Source organism: Psammomys obesus, unplaced genomic scaffold, assembly GCF_907164565.1.
Source record: "Psammomys obesus unplaced genomic scaffold, mPsaObe1.curated_primary_1811, whole genome shotgun sequence".
NCBI classification, from domain to species: domain Eukaryota; kingdom Metazoa; phylum Chordata; class Mammalia; order Rodentia; family Muridae; genus Psammomys; species Psammomys obesus.
In genome coordinates, this window is record NW_026596109.1 from 11,961,959 (window position 1) to 11,987,838 (window position 25,880).

Below are 25,880 nucleotides of genomic sequence, written 5' to 3' on the forward strand. Positions count from 1 at the left end.
CTAATGAAAAAAACTTTGTATGTAAAAAACATTAATGCCCTATGTTCTGTGAAATAATATACAGACACATAGGGGTGGGGTTAAGTCTTCCAATACCAATTTAAGAGATTCCTTGTAAGAATGTAAATATAAAGTATATCCAGGCAGTCCAATTTGTGTAACTCCCCCTCCCCACTTTTTCTGGTTAGGCTTTCCAGACATTTCAAATCCTGTAGCCAAGCTGGAACATATCTTGCCCATTTCTAAACAGGTTACACCTAGTAGGTTTAGGAAGCTTTAAAGTTACCCAGTTTCTACGTGTATGATTAAACCATAGTAGATGATCTGCTTATTTTGTCTGATATACACACAGAAAAACAGAACAAGAAACCTCAGATGGCTCAGCTGGTAAGACATCAGACCTTAGGTTGGGAAGTCCAGGGTTCAAACCCAAAGTTCTGTTTTAGCTGGGCATGATGGCACATGCCCTTCATCCAGCAACTCAAAAAGGCAGATGCAGGTAGATAGCTGTGAGTTTCCAGGCCAGCCTGATCTACAAAGTGAGCCCAGGACAGCCAAGACGACACAGAGAAAACCTGTCTCAAAAAACCAAGAAGAAAAACAAACAAACAAACAAACAAACAGAATAGCAAACCCTATTTTTTGCTAAGGCAAGGAAAAATATGACTTTTCAAACTAACATGATAATTTATAGATATATAAATATAAATAAATGTATGTGTATCTGTAAGCTTGAAAATAATTAAGCATATGTGGTTTTTGTTGTTGTTGTTTTTTTAAGATTAGCTATTCTGGGGAACAAGTAACTAACTCCTGACTTGAAGCCCTTCATGGCTATATCACAACTTTAACAGCAGAATTAAAGAATAAGAATCACCCAGATAGTTCTGTATTGGCCTGAGGCAGATGGGTTTTGTTTGTTTGTTTTTACCAGACTGCAACATGAAAAATGGCTGGGAAAAGTTCATCTTAATAACACACATATAATTAGAAAACATAAGGATTAAAAAGGATTATCACTGAAAATATGGCACAACTTCAGCTGTTTCCTCCAAATTTACTTTATAATTGGGTGGATATAAATTAATGAACAGAAATTAAGCAAGATATACGTAACAATGTAATAGAACCTGATAATCTCTTTTCTTCAGTATTTTTCAAGTTCATCTTAAGTCTTTCCATCATGGGGTCCATTGGGAAATAAAGCAATGTTTGAAAGCTTCATCTGAATGTCAATTAACTACTTATGACATAATTTCTTCTATAACGTAATTATAAAGAACCTCAAGGAACTTTTGTATGTAAAAAAGTATTAGTCAAATACTCAACACAAAATAAAAGAAAATTTCTCATCTGTCAAGTGGAGAGTGCTTCTGCTCATCATTTGTAACTACAATTTCACTGAGTCCAAGGGACAAATCACCTCGAGAACATAAGGAAAATAAACACATGCTAAATGGATAAAACATTACATCTTTACTAGACCGTCTCTACCTCTAACCCTTTAGAAGTGTAGAGATTTAGAGTATTCTTACATTAATTGCAAGAAACAGTAAAGGAGAAGTTCCTTTGAGATCACAACTATGAAGCCATATGGTTACACAAATCCTGCTGCATTGGTGTGCGAAACATGAAACACCTTTACCTTTCTTGTCAGTCACCTAGCAAGACTTGACAGACAGCTTTCTTATGAAACAGACTATATGTGTTTCTGTAATTTCAATATCCTCAGCACTACAGTTACAAGAGATGCAGTATCCTTTTGCTATGGTTCCAGACAGTGGGGAAAGAGGTCACAGGAAGAGAATCAAAACTCTCACAGCTGAGAAACTACTTCTTGTTAAGTTTCACCATGGTGCCACCTTCATTTTTACATAAGCATGGTGGCATAGTTCAGAGCTCAATAAATCAGAAATAGTAATATTTAAATTTCAACTTGACTTTCAATTTTCACCATATTAACAACCAAAACAATAAGATAAGACACACAAGGAAGGGGATATCAAATCCACTTTGCTAGCCTTGGTTTTCTGACACATCAACTCATTTTTAATAAAAAAGGGATAGTGCATCTCAGTTTGCTTACAAGCTAGGAGATCACTTTGAAATCTGCATTTCCTAACTGCAAACAGAATATAGCACTTACAACAGGTTATAAATAAACTGGTTTTCAAGCATAGAGCCAGCCCCAACGATAATAATACACTATTTAAAAAGACCTAAGGCAATGAATTCCATTTCCAATGGAAAAAAAGAACTGTGCAAACAAGCTTAAAACTACTTTTTTTGTGCCAGTGTTATAAAATGTAGCTTTTAATAAAACCTTGACCCAAATGCCAGTAACTTTTCAGAAAAGAATTTGGGTGGAAGGGAGAAGAAACTTATTTCATTTAGGAAAAAATAACAACTATCTTTTTCCTAATCTTCAACACACACAATTTAAACATGTACAGTTGCTGTAACACTTTACACAATTCCTATGTACTGGAGCAAGAACAAGATCTAATAACAATTATATTTTAAACACTGGGTCAAGGCTTTACATAAAAATACCATCCATCCTACTTTCCCCTAAGTTTCTAAAATATCACATACTTTCCTCAACATCTGCAGCCATCCAGGAATTTTTAGGAAACTTTGTGCATGATCTTAATTCCTAATCCCTGGCTCTTTGGGCTCAGTGACAAAAGATCAACACCACCAGAAATGATGGTTCCCTTGAAGTCAGACGAGAGACCCTGGCTCAGTTAGTCTCGTAGGATGAGAGCAGCGCTGCGTCAACCGGCTCCATGCAGGAGGGGCACGTGAAGGACCTCATCAGCCAGTCATCTATACAGTCCAGGTGATAGATGTGCATGCACGGCAGAAATCGAATTGGGTCCCCATACACAAAGTCCATCATACAGATCACACACCTGTGGGAACAAGGAGGAAATCAGAAATCTTCACAAGCAGCCTATCCAGAACATTCTTTTAAAAGACAGTGTTAATCCAAACACGCACAGGCAAACTACTCATACACCTAGAACATTTTTTAAAAAAAGCTTTCCTGTTACCTGATCACCAAAGCATGAAAACTGAATTTTTCTTAACACGCACTGGTTTGTTTATATTCTTTAATTTTATTTCTTGTTAATTTATAAGCCTTGATAGCAACTAACTGAGCAAAGAAAAAACGACTACCGTAGGATCAAACTCATGCTGTGCCTGAAAATAGAGACCTATTACAGGGGACGTCTACCATCCATGCTTTAGGTGGGAGTCAGATCAACCATTTCTTCACTGAGTCTTCTGAGTAACCAGGAGCAATGCTCATAAACAACTACATGTAAAAATAGAATGGGTGGGTCTGGAGGGGTGGGTGTACACCTTTAACTCCAGTGTTCCGGAGACAGAAGCAGGTGGATCTCTGTGAGCTGTAGTCCACTCGGTCCACATAGAGTTCTAGAACAGGCAGGGCTACACAGAAAAAGGCTGCCTCAAACACAAAGCAAAAGAAGAAAGCAAAAAAAAAAAAAAAAAAAAAAAAAAAAAAAAAAAAAAAAAAAAAAAGACTAATCCAGTCTGCTCCTGTGGGTGCTCTAAGTTAAACTGTCTTCACTAACTCACTTTCAAGTCCACTGCACTTTCCTACAGGTTTATGAAACTCAATTCTGCTGGGGTCCAAATCCAGTGTTCTACACAGACTTTGCTCTTAAGTACCAGCACTAATTAACTGGTGCTATAGCTCAAACAGACAAACATTAACCCAGTAAATTAGATGATCTATGTTGATTGGTAAAGCCATTCTCAATTAGAATAGCTGTTCTTATAAATCTCAAGACAGTAAAATTACTAATCACGCCTGAAAAGTTATGAAAGACCTCTCATACACTAAAAACTTCAAACAGCTTAAATGGCTGTTGTTAACGGTGAACTATTCCCCATGGACTCACGTGTTTGACTACTTGGAGCCCTGTTTAACACTGGCAGGTAAAACCTTTACATAGACCGGTTAAGGACAGGCCCTGAAGGCTTTAGCCATCTGTGCTGATCATGAGGGAACCACAACAGAGAAAATTCCTCCATCTGGGCTATGGGGCATGTGTACAGAAGCCCCCCCCCCTTTTTTTTTTAATGATTGATTGGGAGGGCCTGGACCAGTCTGAGCAATGTAACCCTTGGGCATTACATAAAGGCAAGATGAGCAAGCCATAGCAGGAGTAAGTCAGTAAGCATGGTTTCCCCCAGCCTCTGCTTCAGTCCCTGCCTTAGCTTCCCTGGATAATGGACGGTACCCGTCAGACAAACCCTTTGTCCTTTGCTCAGCGTTTCATCAACGCAGCACAAAGTTGCTAATGCACTGCTGTTCCAGAAGCACCAGGTCAGCAGCCTCAGTCCCACCAACAGACAAGAGAAAAGTCTGGTTGCCATGTCTCCCACTATGACAGACCGGGGCTCCCTGAAGTCATGAGTCACAATAAGGCCTTCCTCCCTTAATCTGCTTGCCAGTTGTTTATTACCACAAGGAGAAAAACAGCACAGCCATACATTCTAGTATTTCTTTTTATTTTTGGTTTTTTGAGACAGGGTTTCTCTATGTAGTCTTAGAGCTCACTATATAGACCAGGCTGGCCTCAAACTCAACAGAAATCTGCCTGCCTCTACTTCCCAAGTCTTCAGATTAAAGGTGTGTGCTACCACGGCCTAGCTAATACAGTATTTCTGAATCACAATCTACTCAACCATGCCTCTACTGCTGGACAACTACACAGTTTAGATTTTCGTCCCTCAATAAGACTACACTAAAAAAATTTGTGCCTAAAACTCTAGTGAGTGGGGGAATGTATGTATATAAATGCCTAGGACCTTTAATTAGCTCAGGTTTATTTACAAAGGTTTTTAACTTCTTAAAAAAAAACAAAACCTGATAAATCACTTTCATAAACAAAGCTACCAAAAATACCACATTTATACAGGTAAATGGTTTTAACTATTATCAAATGTCATCTAAATCAATAATCAGCAACTGTAATGGTCAGGATGCAGAAATTTATTTATTGCTGCTACATTTATTTTATTTATTTTTATTGCTTTTAAATTTATTGACACATTTAACTCAGGTTTTCCAATATAGAATTCTATAGGCTTCCTAAGTACATGAGAAAAAGCCCAATTTCAATAGCTAATGCTTACGGTTGGAAATACAGCTTAGCGGTGGAACACTTGCCTAGCAGGTAGAAGGCTGTAGGTTCTATTTCCAGTATCATTAAAAAAAAAAAAAAAGCTACACACAAATCTCGATACATGAAATTACTACTTACTCTCGGATCTTTTTTTCTGATCCATCTCTTCCAGGGTCATAAACTCCTTTAGGCAGATGCTGTATAAGGCCTATTCTTTGAGCTATTCTAATTTGTTCCTCTTCAGTCAGCTGAGTTGCTAGCCGAGTCTGGCTAGGTGTTGGATGATAGACCGGAACGGGAACTTGTTCCTAAATATGAAAGTACAAAAAAAAAAAAAAAAAAAAAAAAAAAGATTATTTTAAAACCCATTTTCTAGGGTGTATTAACTTACTTATCCAGGGAAGAAAAATGGGCCCTGAGATAAGTGGGAGGTTGGATAATCAGGACTGTTATCTCACAGCCTTTAGACAACTTGACTACACAATCAAAGATGAGAGTAGAGTGACCCTTTACCACTATAATTGAGAATGTGGCCATCTTTATCTTAGACACACTTCAAGTCTTACATTTAGTAAGCAAATTTCAATGCAGACAAGTTCACGGTTTACAGTTAAAGACTGTCCCTACTATGGCGTTTATTAATAATGTATAACATTGACCAAGCTATTTAACATCTGTGCCTCAAATCCATGTTTAAAGAGTGTCACTGTAAAAGTTAAATGGGAATGAAGTGCTGTCCTTACCACTGCACACTGCACATGAAAGCTTAAGTACCAGCTAGGATTATAATGCTCCTACTGATTGCAGGGCAGTATTTCAAAAGTAGCAAAATGTACTGGAGCCAGATGTGGTTTGACACACCTTTAATCCCAACACTGTGGAGGCAGAGATCGAAGAATCAAGGACAGCTGGAACTAAAAGGTGAATAAGGCCAGTCTGGGCTATACAGTGACACCGTGACTCAAAAAATTGACAACAAAAGCTTCATTAGACTATAGTGAAAGTAAATTTATAAAATTATTTATGACAAGGACTATGTCAGTATTTGCTCCAGTTTCTTTTTGGTTTAAGCCAAGGTGTCTCTATGCAGACAAGGGTATCTACCTGTCTCTGCTGGGACTAAAAAGCAAACTACCTTGGCACCAGCTCTGCTCCTCTATGTAAGATCTCCAACAGGATGGCAATAGTCCACTAAATGCTACCTAATAATAACTACAAGCACAGGGACCCATCTACTTTCCCCAGGATTTGACTTCAGTTTATTATATCAAGCATTTCCTGGAATCCTTAGCCCATTGTTAAATTGCTAATTAAAGCTTGTGTTAAAGCCACAACACTAAGTCTTCTGGTTTTGTTTTGGAAGTATATTTTTAGAAGTGACTGATATTGGAGCTCATTTCTGCCACCTCCTCCTACCACAAAATATAAACCTTAAATGTTTACCAATTAATCATTTCCTATGTACAAGGAAACAGCACAAAAAAAGATAATTTTAAATCAGTTTATGAAATCTGAACAGCTAATTAACAGAAACACCAGCCTTCAACAAGAGTCTTTATACACATAAAACACCAGTAAGAATAGAGACCAAAAAAACCTTGGAGACCGGCTATGAATGAAAAGAAAGGTCCTTAGGTACATATCTCCACAAGAACAACCTATGAGTCCACTGGCCGTAACTACCTCTTCTATGAATACAAAGACAGTTGCTTCTCTGCATCTGGACTAATACACTAATTATCTGTGCCCCCGGCACATAATTCCAATTCAAACATTACAAGATACATTGCTAAAAATTTAAGGCACTCATTTCTCAATCACATATCAAAATTTTACAACATGTTATATAAAAATAATGACTTGGACTAAGGCATAATAAAAGCAAAAGGGGAAACCTGATGGAAATGACAATCTCCTGAGAAGAAATACTGGCTTGTTGCTTTAACTTGGGTCCAAGACCAAACTATATATATTTTTTCTTCTACTACATTTTCAACTGAGAATTTCCATGCTGTCTATCTAGGTTACTGACAAGAAATAATGGAAAAGGAAAATATATTTAATAGAATTTCAGACCTGGTACTTAAATATTATTTTAGCCTAATAATACCTGAGCCTTAATGTTCCACACCAGCAAACCATATTTTCCTTCCACTATGTGGGTTTGGGGGATTAAACTCAGATCTTCAAAAAAAAAAAAAAAGTTATATTGGCAGGTGGTGTGGTACATACCTATAATCCCGGCACAGGGGAAGCAGAGACCAGCCTGTTCTAGGCTAGCCAGGATACATTCTACAAACCTGTCTCAAGTAAAGAGCCAGATAAGTAAGAGGGAAGGAAAGCACATACAATGCAGGGGCTCAGTATATGATGACCTCACGTAGTCACCCAAGGTGAATGAAGAAACAGAATGGCTCTAGGTTAGTCATCCCCTGGCTCTTCTAAATTCCTCTTTTCCCTTATTCTACTGAAGTAATTCTGTTCTCCGCTTATTTATATTTGTGTGTCAGAGAACAACTGAGTTGGTACTCTCCTTTCACTATGTGAAACTGGGGACTGAACTCAGGCCCTCACACCTATTACACCCATTACTTCCTGAGCCATCTCATGCCCCCAGCTTACTCCCCCTTTTTGAGGCAGGGCCTTGATATGTAATGCTGGCAGCCTCTTGCTTAGGTTCTCAAGCACTGGATTATACAAACAGTCTTATCCAACCATTTCTTCATCATTGATAGGAAACAGATTTGTTCTACAAATCCAAACTTTGAAGTAATATGGAATTCATAACTGAGAAGCAAATATATTTCAAAACATTATTTTCCTTAATGTTTTGTTTAGTTTCCCACATGAATCTGCATGGGGGGGGGGCAGGAATTAAAAGTATTTGCCCTAAAGGAAAAATTAAAATGTTTCTTGCAGAAAAATGCAACATTGTAGAAAACAATATACAATGAATAGAAGACAGTAAAGCATGGTGATTAAATGTAGTCAGTCAGGGCAAAGGGAAATGATGAGGTTAGATACTCACCCCCTCAAAAAAAAAAAAAAAAAAGCAATTTCTGACCCACTAAGAAAATTCATTAAAATATTCTGATCGTTACTTTATAACATTTGTTGTGCTGGAGATCAAACCCATGCTAGGTCAAAAATACATTTCTAGCTCTTTGTGTTATATATATATATAAAGCATCTATTTAAAATGACAAATGGCTGGGGAGCAGTGGTGGTACACACCTTTAATCCCATCACTTGGGAGGCAGTGGCAGGCAGACCTCTGTGAGTTTGGCCAGTCTGGTTTACAGAGTGAGTTCCAGGACAGCCAAGGTTACACAGAGAAAGCCTGTTTTACAAAACCAAAATGGAGATAGATAGATAGATAGATAGATAGATAGATAGATAGATAGACAGACAGACAGACAGACGGATAGGAAAGAACAAAAAGAAAGGAATGAGAAAAAGAAAGAAAGAAAGAAAGAAAGAAAGAAAGAAAGAAAGAAAGAAAGAAAAAAAGGAAAAAGGAAGGAAGAAAGGAAGACGGAAAGAAAGGAAGTTTCAATAATACTTTGGCCTCTAAACTTAATAAGTCAAGAAAGAAACAAACGAAAATGTAGAATGTGTCTTTAGTCCCAGCACTTGGTCGGCAGAAGCAGAAGTTTGAGGCCAGCCTGGTCTACAGTGAATTCCAGTACAGCTAGGCTACAGGGAGACCCTGTCTCAACGGGCCACCCCCACCCACCCCCAGAAGTGAATGTAAAAACTGTCTGCAATAAAGCTGGATTTAATACCAGCATAGAATACACCTGTAACTCCAGCCATTCAGGTGGAGGCAGGAGAATCACAAGTTCAAGGTCATCCTTGGCTACACTTTGAGGACAACTTAGCCCCTCCCTAAAATTGTTTATTCAAGTTAGGGAATATGATACAATTCCCCAAACTAAAACAAGGCAGTGGGGGACATGTCTAAATAATGTCCAAGGCTGGAAATAGTACAAATCTGGCTTGTGGTGAAGGAAAAATAAAGTCACCACTGAAGAATGCAGCCTGTCACCAACAGCTGTGTATTTTCAGCCAGTAGGAAATAAGAGCTTGCTCTTGATTTTTCTCCTTACAGCCTTACACACTGCTGTGGGCACCACCCCCTCTCCAGCTGCAGTCTCTTATTGGGAATGCCTTCTCTATATTTTGCCATAAGACCATAAAAAGGAAGATTTGGAATAGCTGTTCTCAGTGTATGTTTTAGTTCTGATGATTCATTAATTTTGACCATAGAAGAGTGAATGGAGAACCCCAACAAAGCAAGATTACATTTATATGTAGTTCCCAAATGATACATGGAGAACTAAAAGCCTACTTGTCATCTAGGATACTGAACGTATTGCTTTATATTAAATGACGGTGTAACCCAGAGTGGCCTGCATGTTTGAAAAAGAGCACTCCAACTAGGGAGGTGGGTGGCATTTTTTGTTTAAGGCAGGGTCTCGGGTAGCCTAGACTTGTTTTATAGCCAAAGATTACCACATCTTGAGCTGCTGAGATTAGGCGTGCGCTACCACATCCTATAAAACTATAATCAGGGTCCAAAATGTCCTCACATCCCAAGCTTCACTTAGGTTAAGCAAATAAGACCTCTAGCAACTGAACCATATCTTCAGCCCCTGTTTACTAAATTCAGGGGCTAGAGAGATGACTCAACAGTTAAGATTCTGAGTACATGCAGAAGATAGTACCCAGTGTCCATTTTGGGTGGCAGGGGTGTGGGGATGGGTGCAACTCCAAGGGCTATGATGCTGACCTCTATGGGTCCCTACACTCTTGTGTAATAACCACACAGACTTATTAAGAAAAAAAATGTAGCCAGGCATGGTGGTGTACACTTTTAATCCCAGTGCTTGAGAGGCAGAGGTACTAGGGAATCTGGTCTACAGAGTGAGTTCCAGAACAGAGGTACACATGAGACCTACCTAAAACTAATTTTGGAGACAGACAGATGACTCAACAGGTAAAACAACTTGTCACTAAGCCCGCCAAACCCAGTCTGACTATCCAGGAAGCACACGGTAAAAGGAGAGACTGACTTCTGAACACTGTCCTCCAAACCTCTACCCATAGAGAACACCTCCTCCCAACCCTATCCCTGTTCCCCCCCAAAGAAAATAAAGCAAATGTGTACTTAGGTATCTCCCCCAACACACACTATTAAATACTATCTTGTAGGTTTTCATGTTCACTCAGTCAATTTTAGAGAATTTGTTCCCTTTAACAGAAACCCTGCATTTATTACCTGTCTTTACAGATTTGCCTATTTTGAGCATTTACCTGTAGACAGAATTGTACTATTATATGAACTTTTGCCTGGATTAGTGGTTCTTGCCTTCCTTTCCAGTAGCCAGAAGCCTGAGGCAGGAGGATTAATTTGAGTTCAAGGCCTGCCTGAGCACAGAGAAGTCTAAGCTCCCTTGTGTGAGATTCTCTCTCAAAGGTTGGGAGGGCGATGAGCAATTATTTTTGCAGCAGGCCTTTTACTCAGAGTGCTTTCAGAGTTCACCTGCACTCCAGCATGTAGTAGAACTGTTTTGTTTTCTTGCTATTTGTTTTATTTATTCTTGCTGTTTTATTTTTTTTTTTTGCTATTCTATCTTTTAGATATACTGCAATTTACATAGTTACTGGCAGACATTTGGGTTTCAATATAGAGGATTTTATGAAAACACGCTATTATAAAAATTCACTTACAAGGCTTTAGATATTTCTCTGGTATAAACCCAGGAATGAAACTTTTCCATAAGCTTTTGAAGAACTGCCAATTTCCAAAGCACTGGTACCACTCTGAAATTACAGCAGGAAAGAATGGGTGACAGTCCCAATTTTCTCCCCATTATCACCAAACTTACTTGTTATTTTATTTTAAGCACTCTAATAGGTATGAAATGGTAGCTGACTGTTAATCATCTTTTGATTTGCTGGCTGTTAATTTAAAAATTAGGTTTGTCATGTTTTGTTTTTAAAAAGGGCAGATTCCACTGTCTAGAGATGTGACATGCAAACATTTTCTTGCCTTCTATGGATCTTTTCACCTATTGTTCACCTAAAGTGCACGTTCCTCTTTCTCTTGTTAAAGGTGCCAGGGATGTTACACGGGGTTTTGAACATGACAGGAAAGCACTATCCTATGAGCTACATCTCCAGCTCAAGGGCACAGGTTTTTAATTTTGATGAGACAAACTTATTTTTGGTCACTTGAGCTTTTGGCATTGGATCTAAGGAAGTTTTGTCTAACCCAAGGTCGTGAGGAGACTCTACCTTCCAAGTTGTACTGTTGGCTTTGTAGTTTGGTTTTCTGTAGCAGTCTATATGGGAGAGAAAGGGAGCCAGTTCCTCTGTGTAGTCCAGGCTGGCCTTGAACTCAGAGATACTCCTACCTTGGCCTACTGAGTGCTGGGATTAAAGGTGTGAGCCATCACTGCCTGGCTCAGTTTCACTTATTCATGTGATCTACTACAGCTATCTGTTGAAAAATTGTTAAAAAGACATGTTAACATGGAAGGGGAAATTCTAACCAACGCTCACCACTTGACAAAAAACTATAGGCAACTATGGCAGCTGACAAAGAGAATGTCTTCTGAGGAGAGCTGCTGCTTCAGGAGCCACCCGCTGAGCCCCAGCCCCAGGACACACAGAATTCCTGGGAAAAACTGTCTTTTTCAGAATGGGGTACCTTCGTGTGAACAGGCCCTAATTTTATCTAGCCAGTGAGCCAACCAGGCTGCTTCTGGGTCTCACTCCCTTTTCTTTTCTGACAACGTCCTCTGAGAAAACTGGTATCTCTCTTGCCACTAAGTTTTCAAGACAAGCCACAGGCTATGGTTCTGTCTTGTTAAATCTTCACTGAGAGAAGACTGATGAGCACAATATTCTGTGTGAGTTTTAGGTTTTTTCTTTTGCTTTCTTTGTTGTGGTTGTTGTTTTGGTTTTGAATTTCTTATTTGGACTTATATATTCTTGTTATTTTTTTTTTGCACACTTTGGTTAGATTAATCCCTTTTTTATTAACTACCCTATTAATAACTGTTTTAAAAAATGTATTTTCTTATGATTAAAAATGCAGATTCCAACTCTTAAAAAAAAAAAGAGAGACTGTCTTCCCTAAGAATGAGACTAATTGGTTATCCAACTCCAAATGGTCAGCCATTTGCGCGCGCACACACATACACGCACACACGCACAGGAGCCTAACATTGAACAAACTCAGAGGGTTATATTCACATATTTCTATTTATACATTTGTAAGCATTTATAGTTATATGTGTATTTATATTTATGTATGTAACAATAATTAAAGAGGCTGTGAACTTGAGATGGAGCAGGAGGGAGACATGGAAGGGGATGGAGAAGGGATATGATATAATTATTTTATTTAAAAATATTTTCAGGGGGGCTGGAGAGATGGTTCAGCCATTAAGAGCATTGGCTGCTCTTCCAGAGGACCAAGGTTCAGTTCTTAGCATCCACATGGCAGTTCACAACTGTTGTAGCTAACTCAAGTACCAGTGAATCCAACTCCCTTACACAGACATATATGTAGGCCAAACACCAAAGGTATACAAAAATAGGTAAATTATTTTTAAAAACTTTAAAATTTACTAAAATGATATTTCCTAGAAATCGGTGAAATATTTTACATTAAAGCTTAAAGAAACAGGGACCTAAATACTCATCAGAAACCTGAGTTTCATGGTCACTTAAATTGGCCCAACTAGGTAGATTTTTTTTTTTTTACACTCTCTCCAGAGCAACTAATCTTCTACACAGGTGGTTCTTGTTTTCTAATATACAGGTCTAAGTCATCACTAATGTGTTAGATCTCAACGCTGAGACAGTACTAAACTGCACTGCTGAGCAATTTGACTATGTGTCAGCATCTTTAAGCTCTGAAGTGGAAACTGGGTTTCATTTTGTTTTCAGGTTTTTTCTTCAGGGGCCTGAAAGTACAGTTCGGTGGTAAAGCTCCAAATAGTAAGTTCCAGAAGAGCCTAGGTCAGTGAGACGATGTCAAACAATACAAAACTCTTTTAGAAAATACAAATGCAGTTCCACGTGACTTTGGGTTAGTCAAAATGTAAATAAGTTGGTCATGATTAAAATGAAAAACTTGTATTTTCAAAGGCATATAGCTCAGTCAGTGGTAGGGTTCTTGCCTAACATGCTGAAAGGCATGGTTTAGATCCAGGCCCTCTCCTGTCAAAATCTTTTCATCCTAATCTCAAAACAAAGCATCGTTAACTGTGAAACTTAAATGGAAAGCTGTTTACACCAATGACATTTGTCCATTAGCCACTTACATTAAGAGTTTTGCTTGATTTGACTACCAGCATGTAGTCCAGAATAGTTACAGGCTAGATGAGGTTGACCTTGAACTCCTGATCCTTACACTTTCACCTAGCCAGTCCAGGATTGTGGATGCAAGTCATAACTTGGTGGTTATTTTCAAATGGAAATTGCCTGCATATCTCTGCTTAAAAATTTGCTCCATGGCACAAAGGTGAAACACATCCCACCATCTTGTCCATCTTTCCTACCACTAGTCCACCAGCACACAGCGCACGCACACACACACACAAATTACTCTAAAATAGAATGCGGTCAAGCTAGGTGTGGTGGTGCACACCTTCAATCCCAGCACTTGAGGCAGAGACAAGGGGATCTGAGTTCAAGGCCAGCCTGGTCAAAACAAATTACATTCAAACAAACAGAGGCTGGGCATGGCGGCACACATCTTTCTTTAATCCCAGCATTTGGAGACAGATGAGTTCCAGGACAGCCAGGGCTATGTACAGAGACCTTATCTCAAAATGCAAAACAAAAAATAAAAACACAAAAAAAAGACAATGAAAAAAAAAAACTTAAACAAAAATTTTTTATTCTTATTATAGTTTATTCACTTTGTATCCCAGCTGTAGCCCTGTCTCCCTTATCCCCTCCCAATTCCACCCTCCCTTCCTCTTCTCCTTCTATGCCCCTCCCTGAGTCCAATGATAGGGTAGGTCCTCCTCCCCTTCCATCTGACCCTAGTCTATCAGGCCTCATCAGGACTGCCTTCTTGGTCTTCCTCTGTGGACTGGTAAGGCTGCTCCCTCCTCAGGTGGAGGTGATCAAAGAGCCAGCCCATGAGTTCATGTCAGAGACGGTCCCTGTTCCTATTATTGGGGAACCCTCTTAGACACTGAGCTGCCATGGGCTGCTTCTGTGTGGGGGTTCTACGTTATCTCCATGCATGGTCCTTGTTTGGAGTATCAGTCTCAGAAAAGACCACTGGGACCAGATTTTTTGGTTTTGTTGCTCTCCTTGTGGCGCTCCTATCCCCTCCAGGTCTTTCTATCTCCCCCTTCTTTCATAAGATTCCCTGTACTCTGCCCAAAGTTTGGCTATGAATCTCAGCATCTGCTTTGATACCCTGCTGGGTGGAGTCTTTCAGAGGCCCTTTGTGGTAGGCTCCTGTCAAACTTTTAATGAGGGCTCTGCAGGCCTTGGAACCGGAGCTACAGACAGTGAGCTGCCGTGTGAGTGCTGGGGAAAATGAACCCAGTGCCTCCGGAGGAGCAGTGTTAACTGCTGAGCCCTTTCTCCAGTTCCCAAATTATAAAAATTAAAAGAGTTTCTAGCTTCTGGTTGACATGTAAGGAACTTGGATGCCGCTGCTCTAGCCTCACAAGTAAGAAGCTAAACAAACCAACAAGTCAGAGATTATGTGCACTGGGCAAACACTGGCCTTCCCCATCAGAGAAGTAGATGTTGGAATACAAAAAGTCACAATTGACTGAGGAAAGACCCAGTACCAGGGTAGGAAGTGCCACTGATGAAATGCTGGAGGGTCTGTGTGGAAAAGTCTCATAGGTGTAAGTTTCAGGGGGAGTTAGCTGGGCTAAATGGTGCACACCTTTAATCCCAGGACTTGGGAGGCAGAGGCAGATGGATCTCTCTGAGCACAAGTCCCATCTACATAATGAGTTCAAGGATAGCCAGAGCTAAGTAGTGAGGAACGCTGACACTCTCCCCATATATACATATGTGTGTACATACACATACCCTCCCCCCCAACTAATCAACCTCAGGGGAAGCTAAACTCAATGATGAATGCCTACAGACCTAGCAAAGGCAGTAGAAGTGCTACCATTTCATTATCATCTTTGGTTACAGAGCAAGGTCCAGGCTATCCTGGACAACACAGGGAGACCCTGTTCATTTACAAACAAGAAAAAAGCTCAGTTTGGTGGTGCACACCTTTAGTTCTAGCATTTAAGAGGCAGAGGCAGGAGAATCTCTGAGTTTCAGGCCAGCCTGGTTTATAGAGCGTTCTATCCAGGACAGCCTGGGAAACATAACAGAGACTCTACTCCTCCTCCAAAACCAAAACAAAACAAAACACCCAAACAAGAACAAACCACAAACGACCACATTACTAATCTGAACCAATTTGTATAAATTGTCCCCAAAGATCATACCTGTGAGGTGGGAGCTAATGGATGGCTTTCAGGATTGGGGAACTCATATTGACAATAAGGTGAGTTTTGTTTTTTGCAGGTGATAAAAATATTCTAAAACTTACTGGAAATGACAGCATAATTCTAAACAAATTTAATTATAGACAAAACAGGTGAAAGTACAGTACATCCCTTCATAAAGCTTTTAAAACTTGAATGTGATAGATGTAGTTGAAGGGGTGGCTCAGTCAAGAAAGTTGCCACCCTAACACTGATGTACCACCCAAACTGTAAAAAACATTAAATGTCTCAAAAAACTAAGAAAAAAAAAAAAAAAAAAACCCCAAAACAAACCCCATTAAATGTGGCAACAAATGCACAAAGTACAAGTTGCTTAAGCTCTATAAGCCTCAGTTACAAATTAAAAAAAAATATTTACACAACATATAGTAGATATAAATGTTTTAATATATAGTGCCTTTAAAAGTTTCATTATGGGAAGTGGATACAATCAGGACATAAAGTGGAAAAAAAGAAAAAGCTGGGATTATAGGCATGTGGTGCTATGCCTGTCCTCCTAGCCCTTCTTAAACAGCTAGCTGAGTTTAAGTTCTAGAACACACACGTGGAATGAGAACTCCACCTGTGCACTGTGGCAGAGCCATCTCCCCCAAATAAACGTACATTTTTATAAAAAAAAAAAATGCAGCTGTTCCCAAGAAAATGTGTGGTAATAAAACACTTCAAATGTTTAATGGCACAACAACGGCAGCTGAGCAGGAGAGTGCTGGCCTGGCAGCCAAAGCCCTAGGATTCAAGCCTGTGTGTCACAGATCAAACAGCCAAAAAGAAATATTTGATGCAGTAAATGCATATTAGTTAAAATAGCAAGAGAACAAGTAAAAGTCCCTATTTATAAATATGCTAAGAGTAGGAAAAGAATTATCTTTATATTCTGGCACTTAATACAATCTTTCAGGTTTCCCTTTTACTTAGTATTACATGGAGAACAATTACTATTGTTTTTATTAGCAAAATATTTCAAATGCCTGTTGTATTTATTTATCATTTATTTATTTGGAGGCAGGGTCTCATGTCATCTCAGCTGGCCTCAAACTGCCATGGGTAGTTAAGTGGTCAAAATGGTAGCAGCATGTTTATTTCATGTGCTGCTGGAGCTGGAGCCCAGCTGAGCCGAATTACCATTTGTGTACGGTAACTGTACATGAGTCAACACCTTCCTGAACTCCAGCGCATCCGCCTCCTACCTACTGATAATTCTTTCAACTGTGAGCTCTCCCATCTAACCAGGGCACCTCAACCGTTTTTATTCACTTTTATAGTAAGGCTCCCTGGAAGATTGGAAGCCTGTATCAGCTAATTGCAAATTCATGATTCACTACATTGTCATACAGACTTCAAAAGTCTGTATTAAGGCCTAGAGACAGCTCAGCAGCTAAGAGCACTTGTTGCTTTTGACTCCCAGTGCCCACATGGTGGCTCAGCACATGTGCAAGTGATGCACCCGTATGCACACAGTCAATAAATTCATGAACATTAGAGCAAACAATCTAAGACAATTTAAATGCTTACATTAAACAATTTAGCACTATTGATTTCATACGAGTCTTAACTCTAAAAGCTCTCAGCTGGTTTCTTGAAATAAGGGAGGCCTCACTTCTTCGTCCTGGTGCCTAACGAGGACCTACTGAGAGGATACAGGTGGCCTGAGTTTGATCCCCAAGACTCACGTGGGAGAGAACACACCCCCCCTATTTTTTGACATGAGCTTCCAACCCACACCAAATAATAATGTGAAGAATGCAATTTTTACTATTCAGAAATTTAAATATTCTCTGATAAATATATTTGGAAGGATATTCTTTTCATTTCCACACTTTCAGATTCCTTACTTTACTGTATGCTTTCTAGATCACATATCAGGCCGGTTATGTTTGTAAGACTGGAGATATGGCTCAGAACTTAAGAGCACACAAAATGCTCTTTCAGAAGACAAGAGATAGGTTCCAGAACCTACGTCAGGCAGCTCACAACAAACTAACTCCAGCTGTAAGAGATCTGATCCCCTAGACTCCATGGGTACCAACACTCACAAACACACACACAGGAATAAAAAGAAAAATCAATCTAAAAATACTGTACTTGCTAATTAAATAACATAGTAAGAAATTAAATTTTACACTTTTTACAGCAAAATTTTCCCATTTTCTGTTTTAAAAAAATTATATTGTCATCTTGATATTATTTCCGTTTATAGTTTAGTAATTGTTTATTCACTCATTACCAGTCTCCACCTCGGAAACTCAAACTGTGCACCCTAAACCAGATATGTCCAACCTGCATCTCATGGCCACATTTGACAGTACAGCTACATGCGATCCAACACATTTGCAGATGACATCAGAATGTCAAAGGCTAGATATCTCTGCATACTAAGTCTTTATTTGACAACCTATCTGGACACAGAACAGAGACCTATCATCTCTAACTCTGTATTTGAAGGCAGTATTTAGGAGAAAATAGTCAGAAAACAGCAAGAAATGTATCATTTCTTCCTCCCCTCCCTTTTCTCTGTGTGTTTGTCTGTGTGTGTGTGTCTGTCTGTCTATGGTATCTGCACACCTTTGTTCCCAGCTGCTGGAAAGGGAAAGGCAGATAGTTCTGAGTTTGAAACTAGCCTGTAAACAAATTTCAGCTCAGCCAGAACCACATAAAGAAACCCTTTTTTGTTAAAAAAAAAAAAAAAAAAAATCCAAAACACACCAGAATCATACTGAGTCCAGATGATGGTGTACAGCTATAACCCTAGTACTTGGGAGGTGGAGTCAGGATGTCCAGGAATTGAAGTCATCCCCAGCTACATTTCAAGTTCCAGGCCAGCCTGAGCTACCTAAGGCCTTGTCACAAACATGCATACGTACACTGGGCATGTTCTCAAATGCCTTTAATCCCAGCACTGGGCGGCAAAGGCATGTGGACTTCTTAATTTGAAGCCAGCCTGGTCTACAAAGGAAGTTCCAGCAGGGCTACACAGAGAAACCCTGTCTCAAAAACAAAACAAAACAAAACAAAGCAAAATCTGTCCTTTATCAAGTATTTTATTTTATTACTCATAAGTTTATGAAAGTTTAAAATTTAAAAACGAAGTTTTATCTAAAAGTTAGGGAAAATCAAGCTCAGATCTTTATACAAGTAGCTCTTCTCAGTGCCCCACCTTCTCATGTCATTCTATAATTAGTTCCACAATTAAACTGTTGACACTGAGTGTGCACGAATTCTTAATGCCACTTAATTCAATGACTCAATTCAAAGTCAGACACAAACAACACAAACTTCAACAATCACAGAGAAAAGCCAGGGGCCTAGAAAACAGCTTGCAGGCTATGTCGCTTGGGGCCAAACAAGGAAGCCTGAGGACCCAGAGTTTTATCTTTGAATCACCAAAGTTTCGGAAGGAGACTCCTGCAGTTATCCTCTGAACATCACGCCTATGTCGTGATACAATATAGTTGTATCATGAGGGCGCACACACAATCTATTAATCAAGACAAAACAAAACAAATGGTCCAAGTCTTTAATGCCAACAGAGGCAGGTATACTTCTGTACCTCTTTGAAGCCAGCCTGGCCTATCTTGCCAATACAACACACACATTAAAAACAACACAACAAAACAGAGCCAGAGAAGGCCTAAGTGTTCAGTCTAATTGGAGTACAAGTTGTGTAAGGAAAAATACAGGGCTATCACCGAGATGGAAAGGCAAAGAGTAAACCATAACTTAGAGTGCTTAGAGATGGTCAGTGGTTAGGAAGAATGTGATCTGAGGCAAAGTAGAAGGGTTTGGGTAGAGAAGACATCAATTCAAGTACTGCTGCAGGAATTAGTGAGGACTTCATGCTGCCAACAACACAGGACAACAAATCATGCTTCTATCTGGTCAGTCAAATATTCACTGGGTGTCAATATTCTGGTTTGTTTTTTAAACAAGATCTGATGTCACGCAGCTGGTCTTGGACTTCTGCTCTCATCTCCTGCATGTCTAAAACGTTTACAGTGCTGTATGACAATGAGAACTTTTGAAAAGTTGAATGTATCCTTCTCATTTAAGGAAGTTGATAAGGTAAACCCAAAAACTACGAAATTACTAACAGCTAAACCAGGCACGGTGTACATACCTTCTGGACTGCTATCTGCTCTACATAACCTGTTTCAGACAAACAAGGGCAACTAGCAAAATCTACTTTATGTATGTTTACCACACATATGCAGAAAACCAGAGACTAAAAGAAAAAGTTGTGAGCCACAGGGTGGGTATTGGGAGTGGAATTTGGGTCTCCTGCAGGAGTTGCAAGAACTCTTAACTGCTGAGTCATCTCTCCAGTCCTGATAGTTCAGAATTTTTAAAAAAGAGAAGTTACTTTTAATAAGTGCATAGGATAGACTTGGGTTTTTCAAAATTGTGTATATGTGTTTGTGGCTGTGTTTGTGTCCCAAATGCACGTAGGAGCCCATGGAGGCCAGAAGAGGGCACTGGATCCCTTGCAACTGTTATAAGCAACTATCACCAACCATGTAGGTGCTGCCACAGGAGCTGTAAAGGCTTTTAAACATTCAATCATCTCTCCCAACCCTAGACCAAGCCTTTTAATAACAAAAGGAACTTTAAAGAAAGCCTTATTCAAGCCTGGCTCAGTGGCATAACAATCCCAGCACTAAGGGAGGCAGAAGCAGGCGGATCTCTTTGAGTTCTATGCCAGCCTGGTCTACAAAGGAAAGTCCAGGAAAGCCAAGGTTATACACACACACACACACACACACACACACACACACACACACACACACACACACACGGAGGGAAAAAAGGAAGGAGGAAAGAAGGTGGGAGGGAGAAATAAAGAGAGGAAGAGGGAATGGGAGAGAGGGAGAGAAAGGCAGAGAGAGAGGGCAAAAGCTCCTAGAAAGCCCTATTCATGGCTGTGGGGCCATGAATCTGGATCACCAGCACCTACCCAAACAAATAAAAGCAAGGACAGGGAAGCACGTTACAGGGATGCACATTTGTTATCTCAGTGCTGAGAAGGCAGGGACAGGCAGATCCCCAAGATTATAAGATATTTTACTAATCTAGGAAAAAACAATCAAAATTCAAAGTACAGTCTGTTGTGCACTACTATTACATCATCAAAACTGTAAGATGAACCAGCGCAAGTAAGGACAATCTATAAATGCTATAAAATTGAGACACACCAATCTGCATATACTCAGTCAATGATAAGCTTCTTATCAGGGTGTCATCCTCAAATAATCACACACACTTTATGCCTACAGATTTCAAGCATTCTTTCATAAAATACATACTTTCTGGCAGGCAATAAAGATGTAGGACAAAAAAAAATAACAATTTTCATCAATAATTGTTTTAAACAATTCTTATATTTAATATTACTGGCATTTGGCTTTTAGGTTTGTTTCCTCATTTTTTTCTTTGAGACAAGAGTCTCAGGCAGCCTAGGCTGGCCCTGAACCCTAATCTCCTTGCCTCAGTCTCTGCGCCAGAGATTACAGGTGTTACCATGTCTGGGCTGCACTTGATTATGATTATCATTTTAGGGTCATCTCTGCCTCAACCAGTCTGCAGTAGTCTAGGCTACAGGAGACCCCACAATACAGGCCTGCAGCAACAGTATTTGCTTAGCATGTGTGAGACCCTGTGTTTGGTATCTAGCACAGCCCTCCGTTCAAACTATCCCCAGTACCAAAAAACAAATAAAGAGGTGAAGGAGGTAAGGGGATCAGTCCTCCATTCATGGTGAAACAATACAGAGTAATCCATCAGAGGAACAAACAGAGCAAAGGTCTGAGACCTGGACTGTCTTAGAACAATCAGGAGACCAGGGGGAGAGAGGATTTAGGGATACTGTAAGAAATTTTCTCTAATTAAACATGGACCCATGAGCAGGGTGGAGTATTGTAGTCCCTCTGGAATATAGCTATGTTCAGACTCTGGTACAGAGAAGGGTGAAATCAGTGCAACCAGCTAAGAGGTTAGTAAAGAAACCAGAACCTAGTTTGGTGAGCACACCAGGAGGCTGAGTCGGGAGCTTAAGTCTCAGACAGAGTATGACCTTATCTCAAAAATACAACCATACTAGCAAAAAGCACAAAAACAGATCAGCAACAACAACAAAAAATGAGAAACCAACACCTAAGAAAAAAACAAGGGCTCCATGCAATGTTGGTCAGAATGGTGCAAAATCCATTTTGAGCTTTTTTGTCTGGCACACATATAAAACCCAGGGCCTCGCCTACTGAACATCACTGCTAAGTGACACTTCCAACACAGGACTCACCTTCCAGCCCAAGTAAAGCCTGTTGGTTGCCGTTAGTAGAAATAATCTGACCCTTGCTTTACGGAGCTCTTGGCATACTGTACAACAAATACCAGAACCGTGTTTCAAGTACTTGCCAAAGGGAAAGGGAATAAGATCATATATGTCTTTAATTTTATAATCAGATACTTTCCCTTTAAAGCCCTGTTACAACTGAGTATATTCTTTGTTTTATTTTTTGAGACAAGGTGTCACTGTTTATCCCTGGAGGGCCTGGAACTCAAGATCCATCACTTCTGCTCTGCCTTCACCTTTTTTTTGGGGGGGGAGGAGGAGGTGTTGAGACAGGGTTACTCTGTGTAGTCCTGATGCCTGTAGACCAGGCTGGCCTGTCTCTGCCTCCTCAGTGCTGGTATTAAAGGCTTGCATCATCACTTCTTCTTTAAAGAAACAAGTCAATTACTACAGCTATTATATTACTCATATACTATTTCTTTTTAAACCCCCAAATATTATAAATCATTTACTGTGGACTGTTGCTTTCTCAAATCATGTAAAACAAGTACTAGTAATATATTATAGACTTCAGGGGGCATTATCTCTACAGGTTTCTTTTAAAAATTCTTGACATAGGGTCTCATTCTATAGGTCAGACCACTGCAGAACTCAATACATAGCACGGATTTCAAACTGTCAGCAATCCTCCTGCCTCAGCCTTCTAAGTACTAGGATAAGAGGCATGAGCCACCATGCCAGGCGAAAAGTTTCTTTTTATTTTATCTTTTAAAGTGACCATTTTTTCTTTTTCTTTTTTTGCAATTCATACTCAATTTCTGCATATCAGTATCTGGGTCATTCATTCAGGAAAAGGTGACCACAATACAATTTCCACTGTCAAAAATAACACATTCCAAATAAGTACTGGTGATACCAAAACCCATTATTATAATCTAGTCCTTTTGGAAAGGACAAAAATACAGTTCCCATAAACTCTGAAATTATGGTAAGAATAACAGAGAAAGCAGCAAGTCAGATATTCAATTTTCCTAGAAAGAGGCTAAGGAGCATAGATTTGAGGGGTAGGGGGTTGCTCATGACACCTACATAAAAACATCTGTTAAGTAGCTATTCAGTGGAGGGGGAACAGTAAGACACAGATAGCTGAAAGACAGACCTGGTGGTACAGCAACTCTGGAGGCTGAGGCAGGAGGACAGAAAGTTCAAGGCCTGTCTGGTAGACTTTGAGAGACACTATCTAACAATAAGTTAAAAAAAAAAAAAAAAAAAAAAGCTGGAGTTATAGCTCTGTTGTAGTGTTCTGCTGGCATGTACAGCATTCTTGGTTCAATTCCTGCTACTGATAAAACATCCAGATCCCATTTAGTATTAGAGACTGCTCCTGGTGCAATTTAAATACATTGGGAGAAACTGGGCACATAAATATAGTAAATACTGAATTTTTATGGGCCAGAAACTGGATGAAATACTGAGAACAGAGCTTCTATTCTTCATTTATCTCAGTTATTGAGTATCTACTATGAGTCAGATGCTGGACTATAAAAGCACCTGGAAAATGTCCCAAATTCAGCTTGTACAAGGGGAGGGAAACACATACACCAAGGATGAGACACACAACTACCTAGACAAAGATGCAGCACTAAGTTATTACAGGTACAGTATTGCTTAGAAGCGTAGAAGGTTTGTGGGGGGCATATCCAGGAATTCAGGGAGGGATGGAGGGTAGGAAGGTGGGTAATGTTAGGACTTTAGATACTTGAGCTGAGTCCTTAAAGAGGATTAGATGTTCACCTGGGCAACCTTGGGGGAAGGGCTCCTAGCAAAAAGATCACCTGAACTGAAGCCAAAAGTCTCAACAGCCTAGTTTGTTAAGTTTGAATAGAGGCTTTATTGTAGCAAGGCTACAATAAAGATTGGCCCTCTCTAATGTGCATGAAAGACCCTTAAGGTGGACAGAAAATCTTCATATATGATCACTTTTTTTCCCTATGTGATGAGAAACTGGTTCAACACGGGACTGAGAAAACACTGAACTAGATAATGATGTCACCACATAAAATCAAAGGAGACTGCACTGTTAGAAAACTAAACTCTCTTGAGGAAAATATTAAAGAACTGTATTCAAGCCCACCTGGGAAGCGTACCCATTGCATCATTTGGAAAGACGCATTCAAGAGTCTTGGATGAAGAGGACCTTAAGGAACAGATGGCGATTTCCAAGTCGGGCTGAAAGGTCTCTAAAGTTCAAGATAATCAAGTTTGTATTAAGCCAACTCATTTAAAAGGTGTGTCACAAGGGTGGAGCTAAAAGGAGGAGAAGCTTAAAATTATCACATATGTATATATAAACAAGTAACTCTTTATGAAGCCGAGGCTAAAATCACCACTTGGAATTCTACCTCCCAAGTAGATGGTAAAAAGACGTTCTACCAGAACCAGTGAACAAAGCTAGAGTGGGAGTGGGGGAGGATCACAGAAGAAAACAAACACGAGGGGAGGTGACAACCTACCCACAACCCATAATCCTGCTGGCAGCCTGACGAGGAAACCACACAACTCAGACATAAAGGCAGGAAAACCGTGTCATCCTCAACTCCATGAGCTAACTACCAGACACCAGCCAAGGGGATATGAGCACATTCTTGATTCCTGAACTCAAGGACAGCACACAGTCCTCAAACGGTGCCCCGGGGCATGCCAGGAAGGCGCCTTCTCTCCGAGGGGCCTGGGCAGCAGATGGCCCCCGAGATCAGCCCTGAAGGGGTCACCGCCCCCCGAGGCCTGGCCGAGGCCAAGGGCAGAGGGCCTGCGCCGCCTCCCCCGGCTGGCCGACACACACCCTCCCCTACCTGATATGGCGGCGGCGGCTCCTGATCTGGCTCCGTCCCCTCGCCAAAGCTCGCCCGGTCTGACTGAGACTCGTGGAGCAGGGAGATGTCATCCGAGGTCGGGGATTTGAGGCAGTTCCCCATCTTCCGGGGCTGGGGCTGCGTGCGTGAGATCTGCGGGAGGAAGAGAGCCGTGGCCGGGTCTCTCGCACGCTCGCTCGGCGGCCCGGCCCGGGGCTCAGGCGGCGGCTGTCCCGCGCCCCGGCGCCCCCGAGGGGCCGCTCATGCCAGCCCCCCGGGCAGGGGCCGCGAGGCTAGGCCGCGGGCTGCGCCGGGGTCGCGCCTGGAACCTGAGGGGGGCGGGGGCGGGGAGACCGAGCGCGTCCCCACCCCGCCCCCCGCGGGGCGGCGGCGGCCACCGGGCTGCCGGGCCTAATCCAGGTCAGGAGCGGGGGGCGCGGCCGGCGCGGCTGCCTCAGCTGCTGCCTCAGCGGCTGTCGCCCCTGCCGACGCTGCAGCCGCGGCCCGGGGCCTCATCCTACTACGCCTCGGCTCGGCGCGGCGGCGGCGGCGGCGGCGGCGGCGGCGGCGGCCAGAACGAGGCCGGCCGGGCCTACGTCATGCCGCCGTGCGTGCTCTGGCCCCGCCCCCGGCGCCGCACGCCCCGCCCCCGGCCGGGATGGACTGCGTGGCTCGGCGCTGAGCCTGAGGTCCGCTCCGGGTAGCTGTTCGTCGTTTTCCGACCGACTGACCGTCCGTCCGTCCGTCCGTCCCCGGCGCCCCCACCGTACCCCGGTGCAGCCCGATCGCGGCTGGAGGCTGCTCTCTTACCTGTGCGGCGTCGTCAGAGACTGTTCACGCTGTCTGCCGGGTGGTGTCTACAAGCCCGCATCAGAGTGGATCAGGCAAATAGTTGAGGCGTTTAAATATCTTTCTTCTCCTTTATCCTTTCAGAATAAAGTCCAAACTTCAGTGAGCACGCCCTGCCTTCCCAACACAACAACAAAAGGCTGTCGGATTGTTCCCTATCTTCCCAGTCCCA

At 41.2% G+C, this 25,880-nt stretch overlaps 1 protein-coding gene across 1 annotated transcript; it reads right to left on the reverse strand.

Annotated features, from left to right (window-relative positions):
• Positions 1-1,041: 1,041 nt before the first annotated feature.
• On the reverse strand, positions 1,042-25,766 carry Rnf11 (ring finger protein 11). The gene is made up of 4 exons (XM_055629106.1): positions 25,670-25,766; positions 24,860-25,012; positions 5,304-5,473; positions 1,042-2,915 (listed from the first exon to the last, which is right to left on the reverse strand). The coding sequence occupies exons 2-4, from the start codon at positions 24,980-24,982 to the stop codon at positions 2,744-2,746; spliced, it is 465 nt and encodes a 154-aa protein (XP_055485081.1). The 5' UTR covers positions 24,983-25,012; positions 25,670-25,766; the 3' UTR covers positions 1,042-2,743.
• Between the last annotated feature and the right edge of the window lie 114 nt (positions 25,767-25,880).

What these genes read in the sequence shown, in the direction of transcription:
- Rnf11 (XM_055629106.1), bottom strand. Translation starts at nt 24,982, where the DNA reads ATGGGGAACTGCCTCAAATCCCCGACCTCGGATGACATCTCCCTGCTC. An exon ending in AGCCGCCGCCGCCATATCAG is followed by an intron (nt 5,474 to 24,859) that starts GTAGGGGAGGGT and finishes TTTCATATTTAG; the next exon opens with GAACAAGTTCCCGTTCCGGT. An exon ending in TCAGAAAAAAAGATCCGAGA is followed by an intron (nt 2,916 to 5,303) that starts GTAAGTAGTAAT and finishes TTGTTCCCACAG; the next exon opens with GTGTGTGATCTGTATGATGG.